We start from the raw sequence: 25,426 nt of genomic DNA on the forward strand, positions 1-25,426 counted from the left end.
CAACATAATAGAGTATCTTACCACTAAGTAGACTGTAAAATAAGCCTGGACTCAGCAGCAAAAGTCCACCGACACACTAGATAAGCACTATTCTAATGTACGGTGGAATAAGAGAAACCAAAGACGCCATCAGCGTCACAAGAAAGACAATTAGAGATACGCAATGGATTTGTGCAGATTGGATGAGGTGGCGAACCCGACTGCTGAACTATTTAATCCTAAACGATCCACATACATTCTGTAAATTTATATATGCATGCATGCTTTACATCTAACATTTGATTTTGGTGTGTGGTGGAATTCAGCATATTTTAATTATTTTAATAATTAAATGGTATATATTTCGTGTGGATGCTATTTTTAACGGTTATTTTGGAGCATAAAGTTAAAAGCAAAAACTTTCAGGCGAGAAATCTAAATAAGGGCGTGCAGGCCTGACAGATGTTGCGTGCAAAAGTAGAATTACAGTTGTGCAGCAAAACAAATCACACCTCACTGCGCTAAAATGATCTTGAACAGGACTCCAACCGAGATCCATAAATATGACAGCACGAGACACCATAGTGTCAATCTTCAACGCGAATCCCTGTTTCCAAAGATAAGAAAATGTACGAGTGTACTTGCTCATCTGTAGCAAAACAGGAAACAGTGTTGTGGCTCAAAACGAGCCTTTGTCATCGCCTAACTACAGAGATTAAGTGGCATTCCCAAGTATCCTAAATCAAATTCCCCATTAGCAGATATAAATGGTAAAGCTTGGAAACCAACCAATACCCAATATTTGGGCTTCGTGCGTCAAAGAAAATGTAATCAGTAGGAAGTGCCATGTTTGTGTGGCTGCTGAGTTCAGATTCAACCATGAAATTTAAAAGGCCAGACGTCAGACCTTCTCCCAGATAACACCAAACGGTGTCCCGACGTGTGCTGATGAATGCGCAAATGTGAGCCGTGTTAACTGTTTCGCCACGTGTTAATAGAAATATAGCAGTTCACTGTATACTGCAGTCTGAATCTCCTTATTTAAAATGAGTTGTTTTTCTTGGTTAAAGGTTGAAGAACGTTTATTCGACTATACTAATTTAAGCTAAACTTGTCTTTTATTACATTATGTCTTATGAATATATAATGCGTTTTGTATGAATGTCGATTTTTTTTCTTATTATTGCACGTGTGGCCGTGCGTAGCTTAGTGTGTGTGTGCACGCGTGCCCATCTGGTCATATGAGTATACATACATTCTTCATGCTTATCCACCTAAATGTTTTATTTTAAATAAAAAATACATCCAATCGTCAAAAAACTTTGTTGTTGTTTCTATTTGTTTTATATAATTTATTTTTATACTTTCTGTCACTTGATTATGTCACACCGTACACAATTTCAAACTGACCTCTGGTATTTCATTGTTAAAGGGTGCATGTTAACAGCAGAATGAAATGTTTATATTCCAATAAACATATTATAACTAGACCTATAAAAACTGGAAAGGGAAGCAGTACAGGAATTGTCCAAGTTTAGATTAAAAAGACAGAAACCTACAGAAAATGTTGGTTTGTTTAAGTTTGGTTGCTGTGGCTTGTGATTAAATGTTTTTGTCTAAAAAGGATTTACTACGGAATTTAAAATCGCTTTGTCTTTTGACTGTGTGTGATTGTACTTTGTCTATGTTATCATTTTAGTATGTTTCACCATTTAATTTGAAAGAATAATTCACACGTATACCTTTTAATAAATCGGCAATTGTTACAATAATGCTCGCTTGCAGCATGATAAAGAAGATATGAGCCAGGAAAAAAAACGTTTGCTGAAGAAGACCATGTTGTTTTGTTTTGGATACAATAAATAAATACACACCCATGAGCCTTTAGACATCAAGTAAGCTCTATGGAAAAAGGAAAAAGAAAAAAATATCTTTGAGTCACATGTAAGGGTGATAAGGATGTATTTATGCTGCTATTAATGCATTGCATTTACATTTCATATTAGGATTAAATTAGTGGCAACCATTACTGTCCTTCTTCTATGTACAGCATTTTTCTTTCTCAAAGCATCCCCATTAAGAACGAGAAAAGTGTTTTAAATAACAAAGAAATGTGGTTACAGAACCGTAGAGAACGACACGCATAACATTAAGAAGAGCAGTCGATTGAAGTATTTAAAAAAAAATAATATAACAGTCAGAACACGAGATGCTGAAGCCCAAACTGTACCATATGTTAAGGTTTTTTTTTTTAAACAAAAAGTCGGCGAAGAAAGGGTGTAGATTTTATGTATTCTATCAACATTAGCTGAGAAAAAGAACATTGGTAAACAAACGATTAATTGGGATATGACTTTCTTTCATTAGAAGAATGATGGCTTATGTGCAAAGGTATCATGAAGGAACGTAATCTGTTCTCTCTATAATGTGTTACTGTAATATCTGCGAAATAATTCACAACAATAGGCACGCCACATGCGCGTAAGTTTGCGTGCTATATTCGTACACCATGCCATGATGAGAATCCGAATCAGTGCTGCAGATTTGCTAATAAATTCTTAATCAAACAGAATCTTTGTGTCACACAAACAAGGGGCACAATCAGTTTCCACAAATCAGTCATTGTATCATTTTGGCCATATTTGCACCGCTAAAACTCTGCATAGGCAATTCAAAAGGGGATATTACGAGTTATTTTGGAAATGCGTGTGCTGAGTAGCGTAGCTGAGTCTCAGTCTAAGCATCTGAATTGCCAAAAAATGTCTGTACTGCACTGACTTTATTGAGTTCTTTACAAACGTTGCTGATCCGTTTTAGAGTTTTTCGTAATTTCTACTTGGAAATGTTAATCCCTCGATGTTTGTTTGTTTTTAACATTCTTGGTTAAAACCATTTTAATAATCTCAGGGTTTTAGTTTTACTTATTATAATTACTGTTGGTCAGCATTTTCATGTGAGCCTACTGCAGTAACAGTGAACCCCGTGTTGCGTCCCCGTTTAAGGTGCAGTGATTTATCTGATAAAGATGCCTAAAATTTCAAATAAGTCTTGTATTGTGCTTGTTTTCATATAAATGTTAAAGCTTGGATTCAAAACTCAATGTCATACTGATTTGACCTTATTCCCAGTAAATAGTTGACATTGAAATGATTAGTTTTTATTATTATTATTATTATTAAAAATGCAAACTTTTAGTTTCATTCATTTAGTTTCATGCGCATAAACATCCTTTCAAGCACACTTGGATGTCATTTTTGCGTTCAGCTTTTCAGTTGCTGCCCACAAAACTTAAGAACTAGAGGCTACACGATATAAGGTATATGGAGAAAACAACGAGAGGTGGTATAAGACATGTTTTTGTTTGTTTGCTTGTGTGTGTGTGTGTGTGTGTGTGTGTGTGTGTGTGTGTGTGTGTGTGTGTGTGTGTGTGTGTGTGTGTGTGTGTGTGTGTGTGTGTGTGTGTGTGAGATACGAACAATCCTGATATTTTCCATGTAATGTCCGTTGTCTTGTAATCTTATTCTGAACCTGAACACCTTTTTTTAATGAAAAACACAGGAGAAAGAGAGAAGCGTGAGCATTTTTGGTTCATGTCTGATCATGCCAGTGTCAGTTTCACATCTTAAGCTGTCCTAAGGAAGCGGCTGTCTAACGGCTTCAGTTACCGTACGCCACAACAAAGTGGAATAAATGACTTTATGCGTATATGGTTTTAGGGTGAATCTGTGCAGCTCCAGGCTGTTTCCAGCGCTGTAAAAAGTCTTTGTCGGTAGTGCATTCCGAGGGAGACACTCATTTACTGAGCTGAATGAAAGTGACTTTGGATTCCAGACTGTCTTCCAGTGGTACTAATGGTACTAAAAGGAGGGGGCTTGAAAAAACAAGGCGAGATGGAGACCAGAATAAACACTTACAGAAAAGATAACTTTGGTACAAGAACTCTTCCATTGGTTCATGTTACTTTTACAAGTTTTACTAATGAATAATATAATATTTATCAAGGTTAGAGTAAACACATTTAAGGCCTAATTCAGGCCTGTATATGTCATGGTCGTTTGACTTGTAATAGTAGTTTCAAAGACTAAAGTAGTTCGTCGCTATTTAAGCCGAACTGATCACGTTGTCCTCAAAAGCTGGAATAAAATACTATGGCACAACGTTAGTTATTTAATTAATGCACGATAACTATATGAAAAACTTCGTTTGGAAAAATTAACTGGCTTCAAACTGATAAATTTGACTCCAAATCTATCGTGTCTTTCAGTGTTTCGAGGTTTCTGAAAACATTTCAAAATTATATTTTGTTATTTGATAGTTATTTAGGTTTCTTCTCAGCACAAAACATTCTAAAAAATGTTAAAATAATAACTGCGTGGCATTTTGGAATGAAACCTTTAGTACAGTCGTGCATAAGCGGCAGAATAACCAAGGCAGCTCAGGTAAGACCAGGACCAGCAATACATAGCTTTTCTGTGGTTTCTTCTTCTTTATTATTATTATTATTATTATTATTATTATTATTATTATTATTATTATTATTATTAAAGGCCCAAATTAATTTAATCGATAAATTAATTGCTTGCAAAAAAGTGTCAAGTCACTATTAATCATCTATATAGGCCATTTTTAATCTCCTAATCTGTCTCACCATTAAAAAGTTGTAACCACGAAACCTAAACTAGCCAGAAATAGCAGATGCAACACAACGGTCTAAAACTTTACTCCATGTTATTTACAGCCCATTCTCCTTGTGAGAACATAAGAAGCTTTTACAGCCCACCACAAAATAACAGCAAAGAAAGAAAACGTCTCGGTCCAAAGTATAGCAGCTCAGTTCATTTACAATGCCATTTGCGGAGACCTGAGTCACTATAGGGTGCTATACAGCGGAAATTGTGCCCTTGATGAAGACGAACTGACGTAATCAAGGCAGTTTCTTGTTGCCGAGCCAGGAGCCAACCCCAACAACATGAAACTACCTAAACCACGCTTCAGCTTCGCGCAAATGGGAATAAAATCCATGGAAAGGAGAGGGCATGCAAAAGCCACATGAGGATTAACACTAACCTAAACATAGAGAAAAGGCAAGTACCAGCCCAAGAAATACACCACTAAACTGCAACCATGATACATTTTTATACACTGCTTTTAGACATCGTACATATTCTGCATATCTTGTTTACTCAACAAACGTCAGGACAGTCTATTCTTCATTTAATTCCATAAAGATTCTATGATAAAAAAAAAGTGTAGCTGCACAGCACAGCTTGTCTAGCACGGATAGCTTAAAATTCAGCCACATCAACTTTCCAGAGAAATTATAGTAATCAACCACTATTATCATTACAGAGATGGGAACAGAGAGACGATGGCAATCATCAGCACGGTTTGTTTATTAATAGAAAACAACTTCATAAACTATCGACATCAGCAGTCATGCACAGTGCGTGTCATACGCGCTGTCAAGAAAGCTCCCTTGACAGCTGTGACATACTCTCCAAAACAGGAAATAAAAGTACTGGTCCTACCTTCACTTGCCTCCTGCAGACGCCCTCCAGGTGCGCTTTTTTATCCACGTGTTTGCGGTGAAGCTTGTTATTATTGTTCCTTCCGCCGTAGCGCTCATTGTCCCTTTATCCACCATCTTTCTTTCCTGCTCTCATGAAGCTCCACTATACCCCAGTGGCGGCTCCCTCCAGCCCGACATGCAGTTCCTCGGTTGGGTCTTGCACATTGCAGTCTCTGCTGTGTGGATTAGCCCTCCTCCACACACACCTTTAAACGCATCTTTACTGCTGCAGCACATTATATTTGCAGATCATAAAATCCACCCCCAACGCTTTCCAGGGCGAACCTGACATTAGAATTTTATGACCTTGACTTACTGTGGTCACCTGGATAATATTTAAATCAACGTTATGGTCTCTCACTTCTATTAAAACTGCCATGATCTCCTTCTCCCATCCGCAGTGTCGCTCCCTCCCTCTCATTTTCACCACTATGCCAAGGGAAGGACAAAGTTGGTAGTGCTTCTCCATTTTCTCCTCCTTTTTTATTGTTTTGGAACTGTCTGCCATGACATAGCTTAATGTCATCTAGTGCATGCATTTTAGTCTCACTGCACGAAAATGCCACAGACACTAATGGAGAAGCTGCACACATAGGCAAAACGTTCACAACAGCACATCAAAATGAACCAGCTAACATGTCACTATATTTACAGAGTGCAACAAACTCCTTTCCTTTGAATTGTTGTAATCTTCAATAGCACCATCTGATGCAGCTGCAGGTGGAACTCAAGTCTTACTAGTTGCAGCGCTTTGTTCAAATGGGAAGGCACACCGTTTGTATAGTGTGTGTGTGTGTGTGTGTGAGTGTGTGTGTGTGTGTGTGTGCGTGTGTGTGTGTGAGTGTGTGTGAACTTTACATGAGAAAAAAAATTACTATAGAATACGTTATAAAATGACTCGTGCATCTATGTTCATTTCTGTACCTGTGGTGTATCGTAATATGCGTGTGTGAGTGGTGTGGGTGTGTATGTTTAGGTGTATGTATGTGTGTTGCTAAAAATGTATTCAGGAGTAGTCGTAAACCGCACTATGCTCCCTTTCTCGGCTCTCCCTGTTGAGCTTCTTGAGCTTCATGCGTCTGTTTTGGAACCAGATCTTGACCTGTCTGTCGGTCAGGTTGATACTCCGACTGATCTCCAGGCGGCGCTCCCGAGACAGATACATGTTGAACAAGAACTCCTTCTCCAGCTCCAGCGTCTGGTGCTTTGTGTAGGGACACCGCTTCTTCCTTCCACTTTTGGCTTTTAACCAGCTTCCCCTTGTCTTTTCCGCAGATAAATCATCTACCGAAGCGAGACAAATACAACAATGAGCAACGGAAGCCAAAACGTGACAGTAATTTTTGAACAGAGATCCTATGCACTGATATCACACGCCCATATCTCATATCACATTTAATACTCCTCAAATACATTTGAATAAGTAGGTATATTATAAAAGCAGTTCTACTCAGGTGTGGACTCTTCCTGCAAGAAATGAACAACATCACGTGTTTTGCGACAACCTCTACTGATTACAAATAGCTTTTGTGTGATGTACAACTATAATTAGATCAAATTAAACCAGGATGTGAAGCACATCTTTTGTCTATGTTGCACCTTAGACTCCAATAAAATTTTATTACCGTTGCACACAGGAGCCAAATTATTTTTTGGGAGGTTCATCTCAAAACACACGGAGGTCTTAGTTATAATGCCATACTATTAAAAAATTAATAAATAAAACAGAACAAACAAAACATACTTTAATGAACATTCAATTAAGTCTTGATTATCCTTCAGATAACGAGACGTATTAGACATCGCTCAACGCCCCCCCCCCCCCCCGCCCCAAATATATATATGTGTGTGTATGTGTGTGTGTGTGTGTGTGTACACGCACACACACAGACACAATAATCATTGCCGTAAAGTGTGAAGTTTGCACAGTCATTGTGTTGCACACATTGCAAAAATATTTAATCCAGTAGGGGAATTATAACACTCACATATAACTCTCTCTCTCTCTCTCTCTCTCTCTCTCTCGCTCTCTCTGTCATTCTTACACCCCCCCCCCCCCCCGATACACACCCACGATATCTACTACATGGGCTTTCCGCCAATGAAATTCTTAATGAGATTGACAAAAAGAGCCTCTTGGTTGTTACACAGCCTCTACAGCTGTCAGAAAAAAATTATTTTAGATTAAAGGTAAACAGGAAATATTATCTTAAATGACAACGTCTGTTTATTACAAATATTATTTAAGTTATTTTAATTGTTTATCATTATTATTATTATTATTTGTTATCTTTGCAAATATATTTTTTTAATAGTCACCATATTTGTTCATTTTTTTCACTTTGGCCAAAGGAAAGAAAAAAAAGAAAGAAAGAAAGAAAGAAAGAAAGAAAGAAAGAAAGAAAGAAAGAAAGAAAGAAAGAAAGAAAGAAAGAAAGAAAGAAAGAAAGAAAGAAAGAAAGAAAGAAAATATACATATTGGAGCCTCTCCCATTAGCCTGACAATACTTTGGTATATAACGAAATTAAGCAGAAACTATAAAAAAAATATGTTCAAACAAATTAAATTAAAATTTAAAGAATTGTGCTGCATACATTTACAGTTGGTTGCTTTTGTGGCGTCGACGTAAAAAGTGCAAAAAAGACATGTTTTATGGATCTGTCCAAAATGTTAGTTATTTCTATAACATTTAACGCCAGGAACGCCTCCCAAGCAGACAAACAATTACTTACTTTTAACACAGAAATGATGGCGTTAAAATGTTTTATTTTTTAAAATGGAGCCCAAGAGAGCAAGACAGCGAGGGAGAAAGAGAGAGAGAGAGAGAGAGCGAGAGAGAGAGAGAGAGTGAGAGAGAGAGAGAGTGAAAGAGACAGACAAAAAAAGAAGAGGAATGTCTGTTTTGTTTGTGCCTCAAAGTTTTTGAGTCCAAAACAGAGCCTGTGCCTGCGCGTGTGTGTGCGCGAATGTGCACGTGAGTAAGAGCGTGTTTATTTCAATGATAACTGCCCATCTCACATTAATAGAAAGGTGTTAAATACCAAGAGCATCATAACCCCTACTGGGCCAGGCTGTCAAATGCCCATAGGCAACAGCTTATATGGTTACTGTCAAACAAAAGACTGATATAACCAAGACACAACCACTATGTGTTCATGCACGTGTAGAATAATCTGAGTGCGTCTGCCTGCAAATAATCTATGTATGAATGCGAATATTGGTTTGTGTCTCCACGTAGGTCGTGTGTATGTGTGCACGCGTATTAGGGAGGGGGGAGGGGGTTCTATAATTGTACATCTACCTTTTAATTCTCCGTCCGAGTTATCAGAGCAGCTGTCATTCTTGGCCTTCTCTTCCTTATTGTTCTGACTTTCATCTGTTTTTGAAACCTCTGTCTCCTGTGCAGATTTGCTGCAGATTATTGTTGACTCTGTTTCAACAGATGTCGCCAAGTGGGTCAGAGAGAAGCCGGAGGGGAACTGCTGCTCGTCCTGCTGCCCCAGGCGAAAAAAAAGTATACTTGAACATACTAAATTTAAGTACACTTAGTGTACTTCATGAGCACAAAAGTATTGTACTCAAAGTGTGTTATTTTCGAGTACTAAAAACGTACTTAGTATACTAATGATATGTCATTATTGCTACTTAAGATATACTAAAATACAACTTAGTGTACTTGACTGTACTATTTTGAGACACCATTAAGATCAACTTAAATATACTTAAGTACACTTTCCTCTACTAATACTGTACTTATTTATAATGTTCTTTAGTTCGATTTAAAGTATACTTTAATCAACATCTCAGATTACTATTAATAAATTTAGAATATACTGGAAATGTATTTCTAATGTAATCATAATGTGTTGCCATTGCATTTTAAATACATTTACAAAAATTAAATAAAAATGTAAAAGTTGTACTTAAGTATACTATAGTTCATCTTAATGGTGTCTCAAAATAGTACAGATAATCACACTAAGTTGTACTTTAGTATGTCTAAAGTAGCACTCATGATATATCATTAGTATACTACTATACTACTACTACTATACTTTGCACATCAAAAGTAATATACTTTGAGTACACTAATTATGTGTGCAGAAAGTACACTAGATGTATTTCATTAAAGTACACTTCAACAGTACAGAGAAAGTATATTTTTTATATAATTAATTTGAATTTTAAATTACTTTTAAGTAAACATAAAAAATAATTAGAACATACTTGAGATAGAAAAAAAGTTTATTTTTAACATGCACGGCATTACAGGGAAAATGTGCATAATAAAGTACATTTAAGTACATCTTTAAAAACATCTAAAACAACATTTTCAAACAGTTTCTCTTCATCGTAACATTTTTATTCAAATTTGGATCATCTGACCCCAGAGAATTCTTTTTAGTTTTAACAACTTAACTAAAAAACAATAATAAAAGTAAAAAATAAAAAGAAACAATAGCTGTGTAGCACTACCCTGCTAGCTGTGCACTGCAGAGAAGCTAGTAATGACAGGGATGAACATTAAACTGACTCTTGAAACTTTTACATGTGAAACATTGACACAGTTTGTTAAAACTCAAAATGTATGTCCACCAAAAAACAAACAAACAAAAACTATTACAAACAGTTACTGATGTTACTGCTTACTGTTTCTTTTTGCTCACAAAATTCTCATTGTTACATTTTCTCCGAATCACTGCCCTCACATCAGACACATTTGTTCCTGGAAATTCAGCAATAACTGTATCTGTAAAATAGAAAAGGACAAATAAAATGGTGTTACAAATCATGCTTTTCCAGAGTTATCACATTAGCAAGAAGGGGGCATACATACATGAGGACAACCTGAAACATGTTGCTTCTGGCTATGGCCAAGGCAAGGGTAGAGGCATAAAAACAAAATGATAATAAGGAAAAATAGACTTAACCAATACTTACCAACGAGGGCACTCAGCTTTTCCGGATTTAGCTGCTCTTTCGCTGTTCCAGTAGGCCCTGGTTTTCCTGTGAGAGTCGAGGATGCCAAAACATCCCGCCCAAAGATGAGCACAGCTAAGTCCTGTGTGAACAGGGACATTCTTGTTCGGTTTAGTCTTAGGAAACAGTTTTTGCTGATCTGCACCCCCGTGTTGCCCAAGGAAATCTGTGTCCAGGAAATAGAGTTAGTCAATTATTAGAAATGGTATTAGGAAAGCATTTCTTAAAAGACAAAGCCGAACTATTGAATGCCAAATATTAGTTGAGTTCTAATTTCTGCAAGTGGTCTTCAATGAATTAAAGTATAATTTCTGAACAACTGCATGCTGAAATGGAAAAAAACAGTTTCTATCAAATACAGTTCGTGCAAAATGTGGGTCGAGACTACAGAGACAAAACTGCTAACAGTCAAGTAGTTTACAACAATTTTGGATGAAATGTTTCCTGTAATAAAAAGGCAGTATTTACAAAACGTGTATAAATGCAAAACATACCATTTCTGGAGCTGGACTGGAAGAACCAGAACTTGTACTGTCAGTGTCCATGACAGGTGGCATTCTCTTCATGGTTGTAATAAGATCTCTGACACACTTGACTAAGGCTGGAATTTCTGCATTAAGGAAAAAAAAACACAAGTCACAGATATATGAGAGATAAGACTCCTATCGATACAATTACTGACAAAAAAAAAAACATAAGCAATTCTTCTTTGTATGAATACCTTTCAGAGCATCCATCACGTCCTGTTGCATGTCAACACTGGATCTGGACTGATCCATCAGGACACTCTCCTCTTCACTTTCCCCTTGGCCCAGGTCCTGCATAAATGAAAATGTCAACAATGCTATGTTAGTATGACTCACCTGGGGTCTCATTTATAACCGTTGCGTACGCACAAAACGAGGCTGAAAGTGGCGTACGTGACTTTTCACGCCAAGGTTGTGATCTCTAAAAAACAAACTTGACGGGAGAATGTGCGCAGCTCTAAGCTAACTCTGACCCATGCGTACTTATTTTGCGTCGGGCTGATGTTTCAGAAACATATTCTTAGAATCTAATTTAATCACCACCATCTCTCCGTCATATTGTCCACTCCCAGAGCGCAGGAGGAAAGGACAGCGTGGCTGTATGGAATAAATGCATGGTGTAAAATAACTATATGTTCCTGTGATACTGTGTGAACATATAATCCAGAGTCAATTAAATCTCAAAGCCTGGAAAAAAATTCCAGTAATCGTTCGCACAATTGTTACATTCTGTTTTCTTGTAGGAGAAGTGTCAACTGATTATTCAAAGTTTTATCAATTGGTCTAATTACTGTAATTTACAAATTACTAATTACTGTACTGTGAACTGTACTGTACACTTTGAAAGACGCAGAGACTCTTATTCATGCCTTTGTAACTTCAAGGTTAGATTATTGTAATGTGCTTTTATCTGGGCTGCCCAAAAAGAGCATTCGTGGTCTGCAATTAGTCCAAAACGCAGCAGCCCGTTTGCTGACTGGACTATCCCGCTATGAACATGTTAGCCCTGTATTGGCCTCTCTTCATTGGCTCCCTGTTCGGGTCAGAGCCGATTTCAAGGTGCTGTTGTTCACTTACAAAATTTTAAATGGTCTTGCTCCAGTCTATATGTCAGACCTTGTTAAGACTTATGTACCTGTACGACCTTTGCGCTCCCAGACGATTGATTATCTGAGTGTCCCAAAGGTGAATAAAAAAAACAGCAGGTGAGCGGGCTTTTTCCTTCCGCGCACCTATTTTGTGAACAGTCTTCCCTTGGACATCAGGCAGTCATGTTCAGTTGAGGTCTTTAAAGCCAAGCTTAAGACCCACTTGTATACTGTCACGTATGAGTAGGTGTTTTTGCCTTTTCTTTCATTCATTTCTGAATTGTTGTTATTGTTGTGTCTGTTTTCACATGTTTTTTAACCTTCTGTAACTGTACAGCACTTTGATGGAAAATGCTCTATAAATAAAAATTATTATAATTATTTTTATAAATGTATAAATACAGTGGAAAGCCCTGTGCGTAATTCTGCACCGTGGCACCGCTGGAGGAGAAAGGAGAGAGAGTAAGACCATAATGAATGGTTAATAACTCGTTTCAGATTAGAACTGTTGTCACTGTTGTAACTATGTGCCGAACCGGGTCCAGCATGTGAGAGGGCAGCGCACTGAAACAACACCGCGTGAGATCTGTGCCGCTGACACCGTTAACAGCATTTCAGTCAAATTATGTCATTTTCCGTGATATTCAGTGTTAAAAAGTAGATTCCGTTTTTATTGCTCAATTCCGCGATTCCGTCTGCAATTCTGTGATCGCGGAAACAATAGGGCCCTAATTCTAGTTTTATTTCTTGTGTTTTGTAAATACTTACAGTTGATTCTGAAGCCTGAGGTGGGTCAAATAAGTCCACATTGGTGTCTATGTCTGTATCAACATCACTTGTCAAGGAGGTGGAGGTTGTTGGATTTCTTCTCAGCAGCGAGGATTTCAGTTGGGAAAGGGCTCTGTCTCTTGCAGCTTTTGTCATCTTCGGCTTCTTAAACAAAGGGCAGAAAAAGTAAAATGTTAAACTGCAAAGGCAAGAGGGGTAAATATCCATCTTTGTAGATGTTTGTAGAATCTATCACCTACTGTACAGCTTATTAAGGTATTGTCAGACCATATTTCACTAGAGTAACAGTACTCACTACTCACAATTTTATCTTTTAATATCATACAATGTGTCAGTATTTCAAAACTAACACAGCTGGAGTGCCACAAGCCACTTCTGCAACTGCACTGCTGTCAAACCTAAAGCCACTTATAAAGGAAAATATGTCTTATCCTCCCACAATATTCCCTTATTCCCGTAAATACTTACATTTGTTTGAAAAACTTGTGATGGGTCAATCTGTGTTTCATCTTCATCTGAAGTGAGACTGGAAGTTGCAGTAATTCTTTTTTTCTGTACAGAAGAGAAAGAATGTATTACATGACAACAACATATGAACTTTACCATAGACGCTTTCTGGTGAAGAGATTTTTTAGAAAAACATTTCAACTAAAAAACATCATAGTATTACAGTGTCATAAATTCATTAACGATTTTATGTGTTACAATTAAAAATACTATTTGAGTTTAACTAGTTTACTAGTTAACAATAGTGAATTTATTCCAGTGCATGATCATCTATCTGTTCACGATACTTCAGTTACAGTCGATGCAACAGCCTGTATAAACAGTTTTTTAACATTAGAGGCAGATTTGGATGCACATTGAGGAGCCTCTTGAAATAAACGCTGGTCAGTCAGTTTAGTTTAACTTAATTTAAAATATTTTTTATATTTTGCATATATGTAATAAATTCATGCCATCATATATATGCAAATTAGCACATGACGTTATCTAGAGACATCCAGGACTTTTCCTGCAGGCTTTTGCTACTTCCCACTGAAAATAGTTGGCAACACTGTTATCGACTTTGTTATGGACAAAATTGGATGCCGTCAGAACTATCTATAAAATTAGTGGTATTGTGGCATCCCTAGTTGCAACACAATATAACTATTAATTAAAGTGTGTTTTCTAAAGAAACTACCAACACAAGCAACAAAAATAACCTTTGGTTTGCTTCCATCACGTGTTGTGGTACATGGTGTGGTCCTTCTCCTTGCAACTGCCATGTGCCAGATGTCCTCATCCTTGAGGAAGGCTTCTTTTTTCCCCATCAACTCCTTGTAGTTGTCTGTAACCACAACCATACATCAGACAAACTATCAAAACCATGTTTTTTTTCCCTCTTTTGCTCAATATTTTAGGTATTTTGTATGTCTCGTGAAATGCACCACAGTCAATCTAATATTATACACAAGTCACTTTAAGTCTTTTTTATAAACATAGTTACATAAAAATTAAATTACATACAAGGTTAACGTTAACAATCATTAGCATGAGCCCCTGGCAAATTATTCACTAACACTAACAGCACTAACAGTAGGCTAGTGGCTGGCAAGTGCTAGCATAACAAATTTGTACCAACAATTTTTTTCTTTTTATTTTCTTTACAGTGGGCAATTTTGCTAAACATTCTCCACACAGCACGCTCACAAATGTTCACACAAAATCTCATCTGAAGTTGCAGAAGTTACTAAGTTAGCACCATTTACGCTAGCATTAGCTGCCGTCTGCCGCTAACAGCTAGCTAGCTAGTTATTAGCTAATGCAGCTTGTGAATGATAAGTTTGCCTATTATCTTGTTGAACTTAGTCATTAGTAGAAAGAACAGTTATTCAAAAGATATTTTACACCATGTACGAGCAATACAAACCTCCGAGTACGAGCAATACAAACCTCCGAGTAAGAGCAGTTTCGCGGCCACCTTGTTTTTAGGTGCTTTCCTGGTGCCCCAGCACACTTGTATCCATCCGTCTTCACTGGAGAGGTCCGGCCGTTTTAATACCTGAACGAGCTGCTGTCTGTACTGAGGTGTCACAATGTCAGTACTTTCGACGTGAATTGTGTTGTCCCTAAAATAAAACATCCCGAACTTGAACTGCGCCATTGTAACTCAACTGCGACAACGCTTCCCTCAGCATCTACTGTACATTCAAGTGCGTTGCATTCGGGGGTAACCAATCAGCGGCAGCACAGCGCCACGAGTACTTTAGGGTCAATTGGGAAAATGTCCACCACATTCAAATTTTCCATTTTGACATTGAAAATGGTCTGTCAGACGCAGACGTTCTTGCAAAAAAAAATATATATATAATTACATTTTTTTTTAAAGTCTGTGTACACCGTAATGTCCATGCACGCATGCGCACGTTTACGATGACGTTTTATCCAGGACACTGCGCGCGCCCTCTGCACTTTACTTTACCCATGGATGTATTTTAGCGGGCTTAGAGAAACCGCCCGCAGACATGGCACCCAAAAGACATTACAAAGAATATCTGCTGAATGAGTCGAGCCAACCTTCAAAGGCAACCAAATACAGACGGCTAGCAAAGGAGAACGAGGTATTTGAGCTTTCACATTTATTATCAACAACAGCAGTGATTATAGAATAAGATGAATAATTCTTCATTTTAAACGCAAGAACTGTCTTGTTCATTGCAGAATACTTTAAACTGCAGAGGAAATTACAAGAAATACCTCAGTGCATCCTGTACAACTAACAATAGAGGAGTCTTGAAAGAGGTAGACCATTTTTTTCATTTGCAACAATATGAATTGCAGATAGTGTTACATGCAAGTTGACATTGCAACTGCTCTCCCCAGATTCCACTTTCAAATAACGGTGAACGAACATATTCTCTGGAGGAATATCCAGGAGACAATCCCACAACTAACAAACAGGTAAAAACAGTGATCATTATGTTTTATGTTTCCATTCTGAAATAAAATGAAGGGGTTCACAAAATACATATTACTTTCCTCTAAAGCTTTTATTCATCCATAATTTTATTTATGTTTATCATACCCTAAATGTTTACAGTATTATAGTTAAATAAATCGATGTGCTGTCTCATGATCAGAATGTTCCCGATGAGGGCCTTGTTGCAGAAGGACCAAGCGGTCAGTCATCTTTAGAATGTTTGAGAGGAAAGCATCTTGTCACTCCAATAACAGAGCATCTGCTTCAGGACAGACCAAACAGAGATTCATCAGAGGTATTAAAATACCAGCAATTGAAATTGTAGATATTAATTGCTGTGTTGTACTATATGTATAGTTTCTGTATAATAGTCATTTCAATTAAATTAAACGTGATGAAAATAATGATTGTCCTAGCCTCTATAGTGTATTTCCTTAAAATGAGACACATACATGTATTATTGTCATTAATACTTCACTTGAGAATTTCCATGTATTATATCTTCATTATATGCAGCCTGCCGGAGAGGGGGTCTCCAGAAATACCCACCCAGTGCTAGAATTGCCACCCTCCACCTACTCACACTGCACTTTTCAATTTTGTGGGGATCAACAAGATATGCAAATCGGACCAGAAGCACAGGTACTATAGTTACAAGTTACTAGTTTTATTTTTATCCTAAAAACAACCCCTTTAATTGATACAGAAAATGTGAATAGAGTACTTTTTATTTTTCTAAACCGACGTCTACAAATAGTAATATAGGCTACCGATAATAAACATGTATTGAAAGTGAACACCAGCAAGGTCTCATTTGGTCACAGAATTATAACTACAGTGTACATATAACTATTTAAAAGTATGATTGCATTATTCATTCATGTTTAATTTACATTGTGATTCAAGCAAATTAGTAGTTCCACATGAGGCTAACAAAGTTTCTAACAGGTGGCTGACTTATAGCCTACATTGGCACTTGATGGCTACAGTTCTTCAGTATGTGAAGCTGTAGTCACCATTTTCCTGGATATTATCCATCTGTTAGATCTTCACTGCACATATAATGCAAATGTGGCTTAACTTGCTTAATGTGACTTAAATCTGATGTTTTTTATTCCGCCAATACAACAATTTTGTTTTTTATTAAGCATTATTATGCAGTTTTGGCTTAATGTTTGAACTCACTGTCTTGATAGAAACAGATGCCCTGTCTTGCATCCACCCAAGGATTAGTGCTTTTCAGTATTCTTGTTTCTGATTTGTTAATAGAGTTAATTTGTTTTCTAGGTTTGGGCAAGGAGTTACACATTTTGTATATTTACTGAATACAGGCACTACATTCATCCTTTCCCCTGAAATCACATCAGTTTTATATGAAGCTAGTGTATATTCCATTTGCATAACTCTCTGCTAACAACCCCAGAAGGCAACATGGCAAATTCTTTAAATGTAAAAACTACCATATGACTTGTAGTACCTACCACTTATCTTTTGGAGCACTAGTATTGTTTTATATGTCAAAACTATAAAGGAAATGAAAATGAAAATATTTATGCTTCCATTTATATTTTGCCAGGACATGTTAGAGAAGCAACCAGGATGCAATGTGCCTGCTACTCCAACTGATCAGCAAGAGACACCAAACCAACAGGTTATTAACATGTATTATTGTACATTATGTTTTCTCTGTAAATCTGTAAGCAATCTTTTTTAATGCAGATGAATGTAACAGTTTTCTACAGTATCTTGTCTTTTTTATGTCTTCGCAGGCAGAGACATTTTTGTTGGATGGAGATGATCCAGCGTATCCTGGAGCTCCACTGACAAAGGGACAAAGTTTAATCTTACTGATGTCTTATGTACTAAGGCACAATGTGACAGGTGTGGCACTGGAACATCTACTGAAGATTGTTAATGAACATTTCCCTGGAATGGTACCAGTAACCACATACCTTTTTCACAAAGCTTATGGACAATATGGAAATTATGTCCCCCATTTTTACTGTCCAGCATGTGAAAACTACTTGGGGGTAAATAATACCAGTGAACTACAGTGTGGAGCTTGTAATGCAGTAACTGATTCAGAGAGCTGTCTCAAAAGTGGGTGTTTCTTTCTAGTGCTTAGTTTGGATTCACAAATCAAAACATTGCTTGAACAAAACCAAAGTTTAAAAAAAGACTGGCAATGTGCAGATGTCATGTCAGATATACAGTGTGGAGAAGAGTACCATAAACTCAAAGAATCAGGTGAATTAGGTGAGGATGACATAACTTTAATTTGGAACTGTGATGGAATTCCAGTTTTCAGGAGTTCAAAGTATCAAATTTGGCCCATTCAGTGCCAGGTTATAGAACTTGAACCTAAAGAACGGAAGGCAAATATCTGTCTTCCTTGTCTCTGGTTTGGCGAGAAGAAGCCAAACTTCTTAACATATTTGAAGCCATTTGTTGATGAACTGCAAATTTTAGAACAAAATGGTATTAAATGGAAGGACTCAGCAAATGTACAACATGTCTCCAAAGTGTATGCTCTGATATGCAGTTCAGATTCAGTTGCTCGCCCACTTCTAAGAAACACCAAACAGTTTAATGGCTTTTATGGATGTGATTTTTGTTACCATGTTGGTGGTGGTCCTTACACAAACAAAGGCCCAAAACCACATCTTAGAACTGAAGCTAAGCATTTTGATCACGCAATGGCTGCAACACCAGACAGTCCAGTAATGGGAGTAAAAGGACCTTCACCATTAATGAAACTCACAAAGTTTCAAATGATAAATGGATTTGTTCCAGAGTATCAGCATTGTGTCTGCCTTGGTGTGACAAGGCAATTAGCAAAACTGTGGTTTGACTCAAGAAATCATGACAAAGAGTGGTACTTAGGAGCAAAATCAGACCGCATTGACAAAGAGCTCATTGCAATTCAACCCCCTGTTGAGATAACAAGAGTACCACGATCTGTTGCAGACAGAAAATATTGGAAAGCATCAGAGTGGAGGTCATTCCTGTTATTCTATTGCCTGCCTTTACTGAATGGGGTCTTACTAAAGAAGTTCTGGAACCACCTTTTTCTGTTTGTGTTCGCTATGCACATTCTTTTGGGAGAAAAGGTGAAACGCTGTGATATTGAAGTAGCTGAAAGAGCTCTCAAGAAGTTCTCACTGCAGTTTGAGAAGTTATATGGTGCAGCAAATATGACATTTAATGTCCATCTTCTGACACACCTTGCAGCAAGTGTTAGGAACTGGGGCCCTTTGTGGGCCACATCAACCTTTTCCTTTGAATCATTTAATGGCACTTTGTTACAGTACTTCAATGGGACAACACATGTTCCAGAGCAAATAGTTAAAAGGTTTCTTTGCTGGAGGAGTCTAACACAAAAAGCCGAAAAGTACATGGTAGATGCTAATGAAGGGGTGAAATGCATTTTTTCACATCTCCTAAACAGCAATGTATCAAGTTCTAATTCATCTACCCTGAATGAAAATGTCAGGGTTTTTGGTAATCCCTGTCATCACAAACTGTCAGCATTAGAAAAACTTGCTATCAAAGACTTGCTAAGTGTTACAGTCGAACACTGTGTTTGTTTTCACCGTTTCATTGTAAAAGGCGTACTGTATCATTCCAGCAGTAACAGAAGTCTAAAAAAAAGGATCAACTCAACAGTGGAGTTACAGGATGGAAGATTATGTAGAATTCTTTGCATGTCAGTATTCAGAGCAGGCGATTTGTCATTGCACTGTATATTGGTAAAGGAGCTTGTGAAGACTGAGGGACAGCTCTGCAAGGATAGTCAACTGAACATTGCTTCCACTTTTATGTCTGAGGTGTCAGAATCTAGGAATGTTTATGCGGTGCCCACTGACCTGTTCCACAGGAAATGTGTTTTGATCCAATCAAGAGACAAACAATATGTTATTCCTCTACCAAATAATGTAGAGAGAGATTAAATAGTTACTGGGGAAGTTAGAGAAAAATTGCTGAAACCACTGCCAAATTGTAAGAAATAGGGATTACATATCAGTGTGTATTCTTGGTGTGCCTTAAAACTAGTGGACAATGTCCAAAAATGGCAACTTCAGAGGATTAAGTCTGTAAAAATGATAAGGCATACATGGGCAAGCACACAAAGACTGTGCTGTTAAACAGTTAGTATAACAGTTGTGGTATAACAAAACACAAACAAAATTGTAGGGGTGAATACTTTTGCAAGGCACTGTACCTGGCCTCAAAATGTTGAACTTTAACAGACTGTTTTCATGCAAAATCAAAGACTTTCAAAGGATTAATTTTTCTGTCAAGCAGCAAAGCAAATTTCCTGTTATCTACACATCTTAATATGTTCATAAGTGTAATGTGTTTTCTGATTGCTGTCAAATGTAAGTGAAACAATCCAAGCTTTGGAATATGTACTTTCCATGTGATGATAAGAAATACACAAGGTTGTACTGTTTTCTTATTAGAAATACTGGTGACTACTGCATTATATAAAAGCACATGGTCAATTGAAAGGAACTCTGTTGTTGATGTTCATGTTTATTCAAAACTCACCATTACATTTGGAGAATGGATGGATCTTTAAATATTGCATAAAAACAACTGTGCTGTTGAAATAGTCCAAATACTTTATAACACTAATTGCTAACATTTTAAAATTGAAATAGAAAAGTAAGGATATTTTTTCAATTAGAAAAGGTATTGTTACATAACAGCATTGTTGCATTTTGCTGGTAAAATACATTATTTTAAAATATTGAAGAGAAAAGGTCAGCTGCAGAAATTAACTGTTATTGTACATTATTTTAAAATGATCTTAGCACACTAAAAGAAATGGCTACATACTGATGAATTTGTTCTGGTTTATAGTGTACTTATCAAGAATACACTAATTTACCACTGAAGTAGTATTCAATTATTAATATACTTATTTTAAGTGCACTTTAACACTGCTGTGCTAACAATGATATAAAAAAAAGTATTATAAAAGTGAACTTATTGAAAGGGTGCTAAAAGTGCACTTGATAAAAGTAGATGCAAATACACTGACATTAAACTTATATTTAACACATTCGAAGTACATAATAAGTAAATATACTAATAAAACACTTATATATATTTCAGTGTTAGTATATTTTATATGAATATACTTAATATGAATTTAAGTATTAGTACTACATAGTGTACTTTATCTAAGTAAACTGAAGTACTACTGAGGGAATAATATATTTTTAATTAATACATTTATAATATATTTTTGGTTTACTTTATTTTAACACATAAAGTCAAAATGTGCTAGAAATGTACTTTCTGAAAATTAAGTACATTTTTAGTACATTAAAGTATATTACTTTTTTACCTGGGGCGGCCTCTCTCCCCTGTACACCTGGAAACCGCCACTGGACGAGGCGGGAGTTTGCTCAGGCCGGGAGCTATTGTCTCCAAGCCGGATGTAAGTGGCTAACTCTGTTGTCTGCTTCCCCTTATTGCTGTCATCCTGATAGAGGCAACAAAACGACTCCTCTTTGACGCTGCCCGATGGAAACAAACACGGTTGTAAACACTGGGCAACAGGTTGTACGTCCCTGTTGGTTTTGGAGCCCGGGGTCCATGTGGCCAGCTGTGTTGACAGGTAGGGCGCATCCTGAAAGCCGCTGAGCGAACGACCACCCGGAGTTACCTCGTCTCTTTTGGAGAGTGGAGATGGTCCAACCTTCCCAATATTTCTCATGACGGAATATCCGTACTCTGCAGCTGAATGGATGTACATTCCGGGGTTGCTGGAATAACCCTCACCCCTGAAAGAAGATGATCCTCCCATTAAGGAATCCATCAGGAAGTTACCGGACGCTATGTTATTCGGACATGACATATTTGCATTTAGCAACAAAGTAATCGTTCAGTGTGTTCCACTGCTCTAAACTACGGGATTTCTCCAGAAGAATAAGGACAGTAGGATGCTGACATCTTTTGGAGGGGGGTGCAAAAATATCAGTAGCATAATTATGGATGCTCGGAGACATGTCATGTGAGTTTCAGACCAATAGCAGCGTGGAAATGGCCTTGATGCTCCAGACTGACGTGACGTCAGCGCGGTCAAGTTGGAAAACTAAGGAATATTTGATGGAGCAAGAGCACCACCTAGCGACCATCTAATGATGAGATCAGCAGGCCCACACCAGGAAGAACAAAGGACGGCTGCTATTGCGGGAGGGATTTTTTAAAGACACTTAATGTGAGGCTTTTGAACGTTCTAAGTCTGTAGAACTTCAGATCTTTTACAGGACACTAATACAGACACCACGATCTTCTTCTCGTCCTGGCAGCTCTGCTGTGGAGATGGAGCCACGTTGGATTTGTCATTAGATAGAGTGCAGTTTGTGTTCGTTATTTTGCCTTGATTTCACCCATATAATCCATTGTTCCTACAAATTTAGCAAGGTAAGCTGTAGGTATGTGTGTGATTCAGGCCTATAGCTGAAAATCGCAGGAGATACGTGGAAACATTATTTGTGTCTCAATAAATGAAATTAGCGAAGCGGCACCTCAGTGTTGACTGTCTTCTCCAAATTGTCTAAAGGGTAAATCGTATGTATCGGTTTAAATTAGCCTATATATATTATTACACCAAGCATAATTATACTTCTTGTCTTTCTTTTTGTATGTTGAACACAAAACATCCTACATAAAAAATACATTGATAAAGAAATGTGTTTTTGTAATCGTAACCGTAGTTAACCCTGTTTTATTCCACGTGGTTTAAATGCGTCTTGCAGTATTTCTCTTCAGTAAATGTTTTCAGTATGTGAAATAACGTTTTCATTTTATATACAAATAAGAATTATTTTGTCTGCATTGATCCAAAGACATGTTGCAAAGTTTGGAAATTTGGAAAGTTTGATTTCAAAAGTGTGTCAGAAACCATAATATAAGTAAATACTGCATCTAAAAACTACACTGTTGTTAAAACAAGTGAAAAGCAAAATAAATATTATGAAGATGATTAAATTGGCCGGATAACATGTAATTTATGCTATAGTTAATTAAACGGTAGAAGAACGTACATAAGCTAATTACATTTTACTATTTACATCCTACTTGGGGTCTCATAAATAGTTTAGTTTAAATTATTAATCTGTTTTTGTGAATTTCATTTGGATTATGTAAGGGCCCTAAATTACGGTAAATGGTATATTTGCCATTCGTGATAGAGAGGTTGCGTGAGGACTGAATGATGCTACTCCAGTGCATTCACCGACTGGTGAGACCCATAGCTATGAGAACCTGCAACACAAACATTAGCACTCTGCTGCTGAAGCTTCATGACATCTGGATTTCTCGTGAGACTGCAAAATTCTAAAATCACATTTGATTCGAATTCAATTACATGAGGTCAGGCATAGTTATTTTTATAATAAAATACCAACTATGACTGAAATTGATATAAACGTATTATGACGTTTTGTTTCAATAATTCCCGAGTTCAAGCAACTCATATAGTTCTCAGTGAGGCTTTAAGTGCGTAATATAAAGTTTAAATGTGGTCATTCTTCTGCATTTTTTAACTTAAATAAGTGGGTTTCATCAACCAATTAAAAATGAGAAAGAAAAATAAAAGACTCGTTATAAACAACTTTAATTACTCAGAGAGATATCCTTTCCCAGGGAATGTGGACTTGCTCGTGTCGTCTCACAAGCTGTGGACGCGAGCTTGTCCCAGAGTTCAGAATCATTTTCAAAGGCAAGGGCAGCATATTCTAGCCTAACAGTGCACGTGCATGCCTTTAAAAATGTGCCTGTAACATAACCAAACGGAAATAGAAATGGTTTGAGATTACAGCTATAGAAAATTCGCTTATCTATGACACATTAAATGTAAGTTAAATAAATATTCAAAATAACTGAGCGGTGTATCTGTTGTCATCCTTAATTCCTACAATTTTCCACAATTTTGAAGAAAACGTGAACATTCGACGGTTTTTTTTATTATTATTATTCTACGGCTGAGTGCATTAAAAAATAAAATTCTGGATAAATAAATGGCCTGTATTATCTTTTCTTTTTCACACTATTATTATTAGTATACACACCCATGAGCTTCATATAGTGACAGATTAATGAGCACATCGATTGGTGAGCCCATGAAACAACTTTCACCATCGAAAAACATTCAAAACAAACAAGAACATATGGCATGACGCATCGGCACTTGATGGTCGCCTGTGGACGACCATCCTCCATACGAAAACTACATTTATAATTTAGAAAGGAGCACGGCTTTTCTTGAAATATGTTTGCTTGTGTGTTTCATAAAATAATGCTCTACTCACAACTTATACATACCATGTACTGTGATTCCATGTTCTCTAACAGCAGAAATAAGACGGGAAGCGGCAAACTGTCGCAATGTCACGCACCTGCAGGATAATAATGCCGTAAAAGTAAATGTGCATTGATGTCATAGATGGATGAAAATTGCACAATGATGTCATTGTAATGTCACATCCCCAAAAATTGGAAATGAGTATTAAAATGGCAAATTTGACTTGAAAATTATGTCTGTTTTCTTGTTTTCGTAAACAAAATGCACATGACAGAATATCTGGATCTGCCCATGGCAACTATACACAGCTGTGAATTAACCATCTAGATGTTAATTTCCCATTTTTATAACACATATCAGTGGTGTTGTGGTCGTTACATTGATGTGATACAGATGAGAAAAAGTGAAACACTTTTTACAGAGCGAAGGGAGGGTCATTAAAACATAAGTTTATACAAAGAACAAAAATCCTATTTCATAAATGAAAGACAGCTTTCGCTAGACACGCCTACCTATGCTTCCATAACAAAATACTGATTGTTTATCCAGGTTGATTCTTCTCATGGAAATGCGCCACTTTGTTTTTGCAAAAGGACATTTTTGCAGTTTTTATTTCTGCAGATGCATAAGACCGACTTTGACCTTTCGCCAAATATTTAAGAAAAACATGTTCTCTTTTAAACAAGGATATTTCATTTAAACGCGTAGGTATGTGTGCAAATGCTTTAAAAACGTGTGTAGCCTACATACTTCTGTAAACCCTCAAGAATTCCTTAACACACGTGCTTCGCTCAACAATTCCCCCACACAAACTCAGAAAAAGCTGAGCACGGCTGTACTTTACCATGCTTTTAACACTTGTCAAAACTAAAGCCAGCTCCAACCATTAAATCCTCCATTTGATTGCAAGCCTGTATGCTGTTATCATAATGCTAACAGGTAAGGGCGTTGAATGCTGCGGGATTGGGTCTCCTTATTGTACTAACCCGCAGCCACTCGGGCAAAGCTAATTTGCTCCTGGCAGCCTTTCCAGTTGGATGTGAGGTGGATGTGCTTTGTGTCCTCTTTCATGCTGCTGTCCACTCCATACGCAACTGCAAATTTATGGTACCAGATTAATCTAAGTGCTTAATTGAAAACCAGACAGATAACTACCTTCAAAGTACAGCAGTGTTCCATTATTAACTCTGACCACGATGCTAAAAACA

At 37.1% G+C, this 25,426-nt stretch overlaps 3 protein-coding genes across 4 annotated transcripts; 1 reads left to right on the forward strand and 2 right to left on the reverse strand.

Moving 5' to 3' along the window:
* Window positions 1-6,554: 6,554 nt before the first annotated feature.
* Window positions 6,555-21,767, reverse strand: hoxc10a (homeobox C10a). Its single transcript, XM_042004859.1, has 3 exons — window positions 21,255-21,767; window positions 8,851-9,040; window positions 6,555-6,832 (listed from the first exon to the last, which is right to left on the reverse strand). Exons 1-3 carry the CDS (start codon window positions 21,765-21,767, stop codon window positions 6,555-6,557), a joined length of 981 nt encoding a protein of 326 aa, XP_041860793.1.
* LOC121652210 lies at window positions 9,866-15,082 on the reverse strand. Of its 2 annotated transcripts, none has more exons than XM_042004858.1 (8): window positions 14,872-15,082; window positions 14,142-14,266; window positions 13,402-13,485; window positions 12,913-13,074; window positions 11,251-11,347; window positions 11,024-11,139; window positions 10,491-10,695; window positions 9,866-10,299 (listed from the first exon to the last, which is right to left on the reverse strand). In XM_042004858.1, the coding sequence occupies exons 1-8, from the start codon at window positions 15,080-15,082 to the stop codon at window positions 10,196-10,198; spliced, it is 1,104 nt and encodes a 367-aa protein (XP_041860792.1). In that variant the 3' UTR covers window positions 9,866-10,195. The 2 variants fall into 2 exon arrangements, with proteins under 2 accessions (XP_041860792.1, XP_041860791.1); XM_042004857.1 differs by having other exon boundaries at window positions 9,868-10,299; window positions 12,913-13,077.
* LOC121652209 lies at window positions 15,440-20,418 on the forward strand. Its single transcript, XM_042004856.1, has 7 exons — window positions 15,440-15,539; window positions 15,640-15,720; window positions 15,802-15,879; window positions 16,059-16,193; window positions 16,415-16,540; window positions 17,475-17,549; window positions 17,668-20,418. Exons 1-7 carry the CDS (start codon window positions 15,444-15,446, stop codon window positions 19,846-19,848), a joined length of 2,772 nt encoding a protein of 923 aa, XP_041860790.1. The 5' UTR covers window positions 15,440-15,443; the 3' UTR covers window positions 19,849-20,418.
* Window positions 21,768-25,426: the final 3,659 nt, after the last annotated feature.

Source organism: Melanotaenia boesemani, chromosome 13 (assembly GCF_017639745.1).
Source record: "Melanotaenia boesemani isolate fMelBoe1 chromosome 13, fMelBoe1.pri, whole genome shotgun sequence".
NCBI lineage: Eukaryota > Metazoa > Chordata > Actinopteri > Atheriniformes > Melanotaeniidae > Melanotaenia > Melanotaenia boesemani.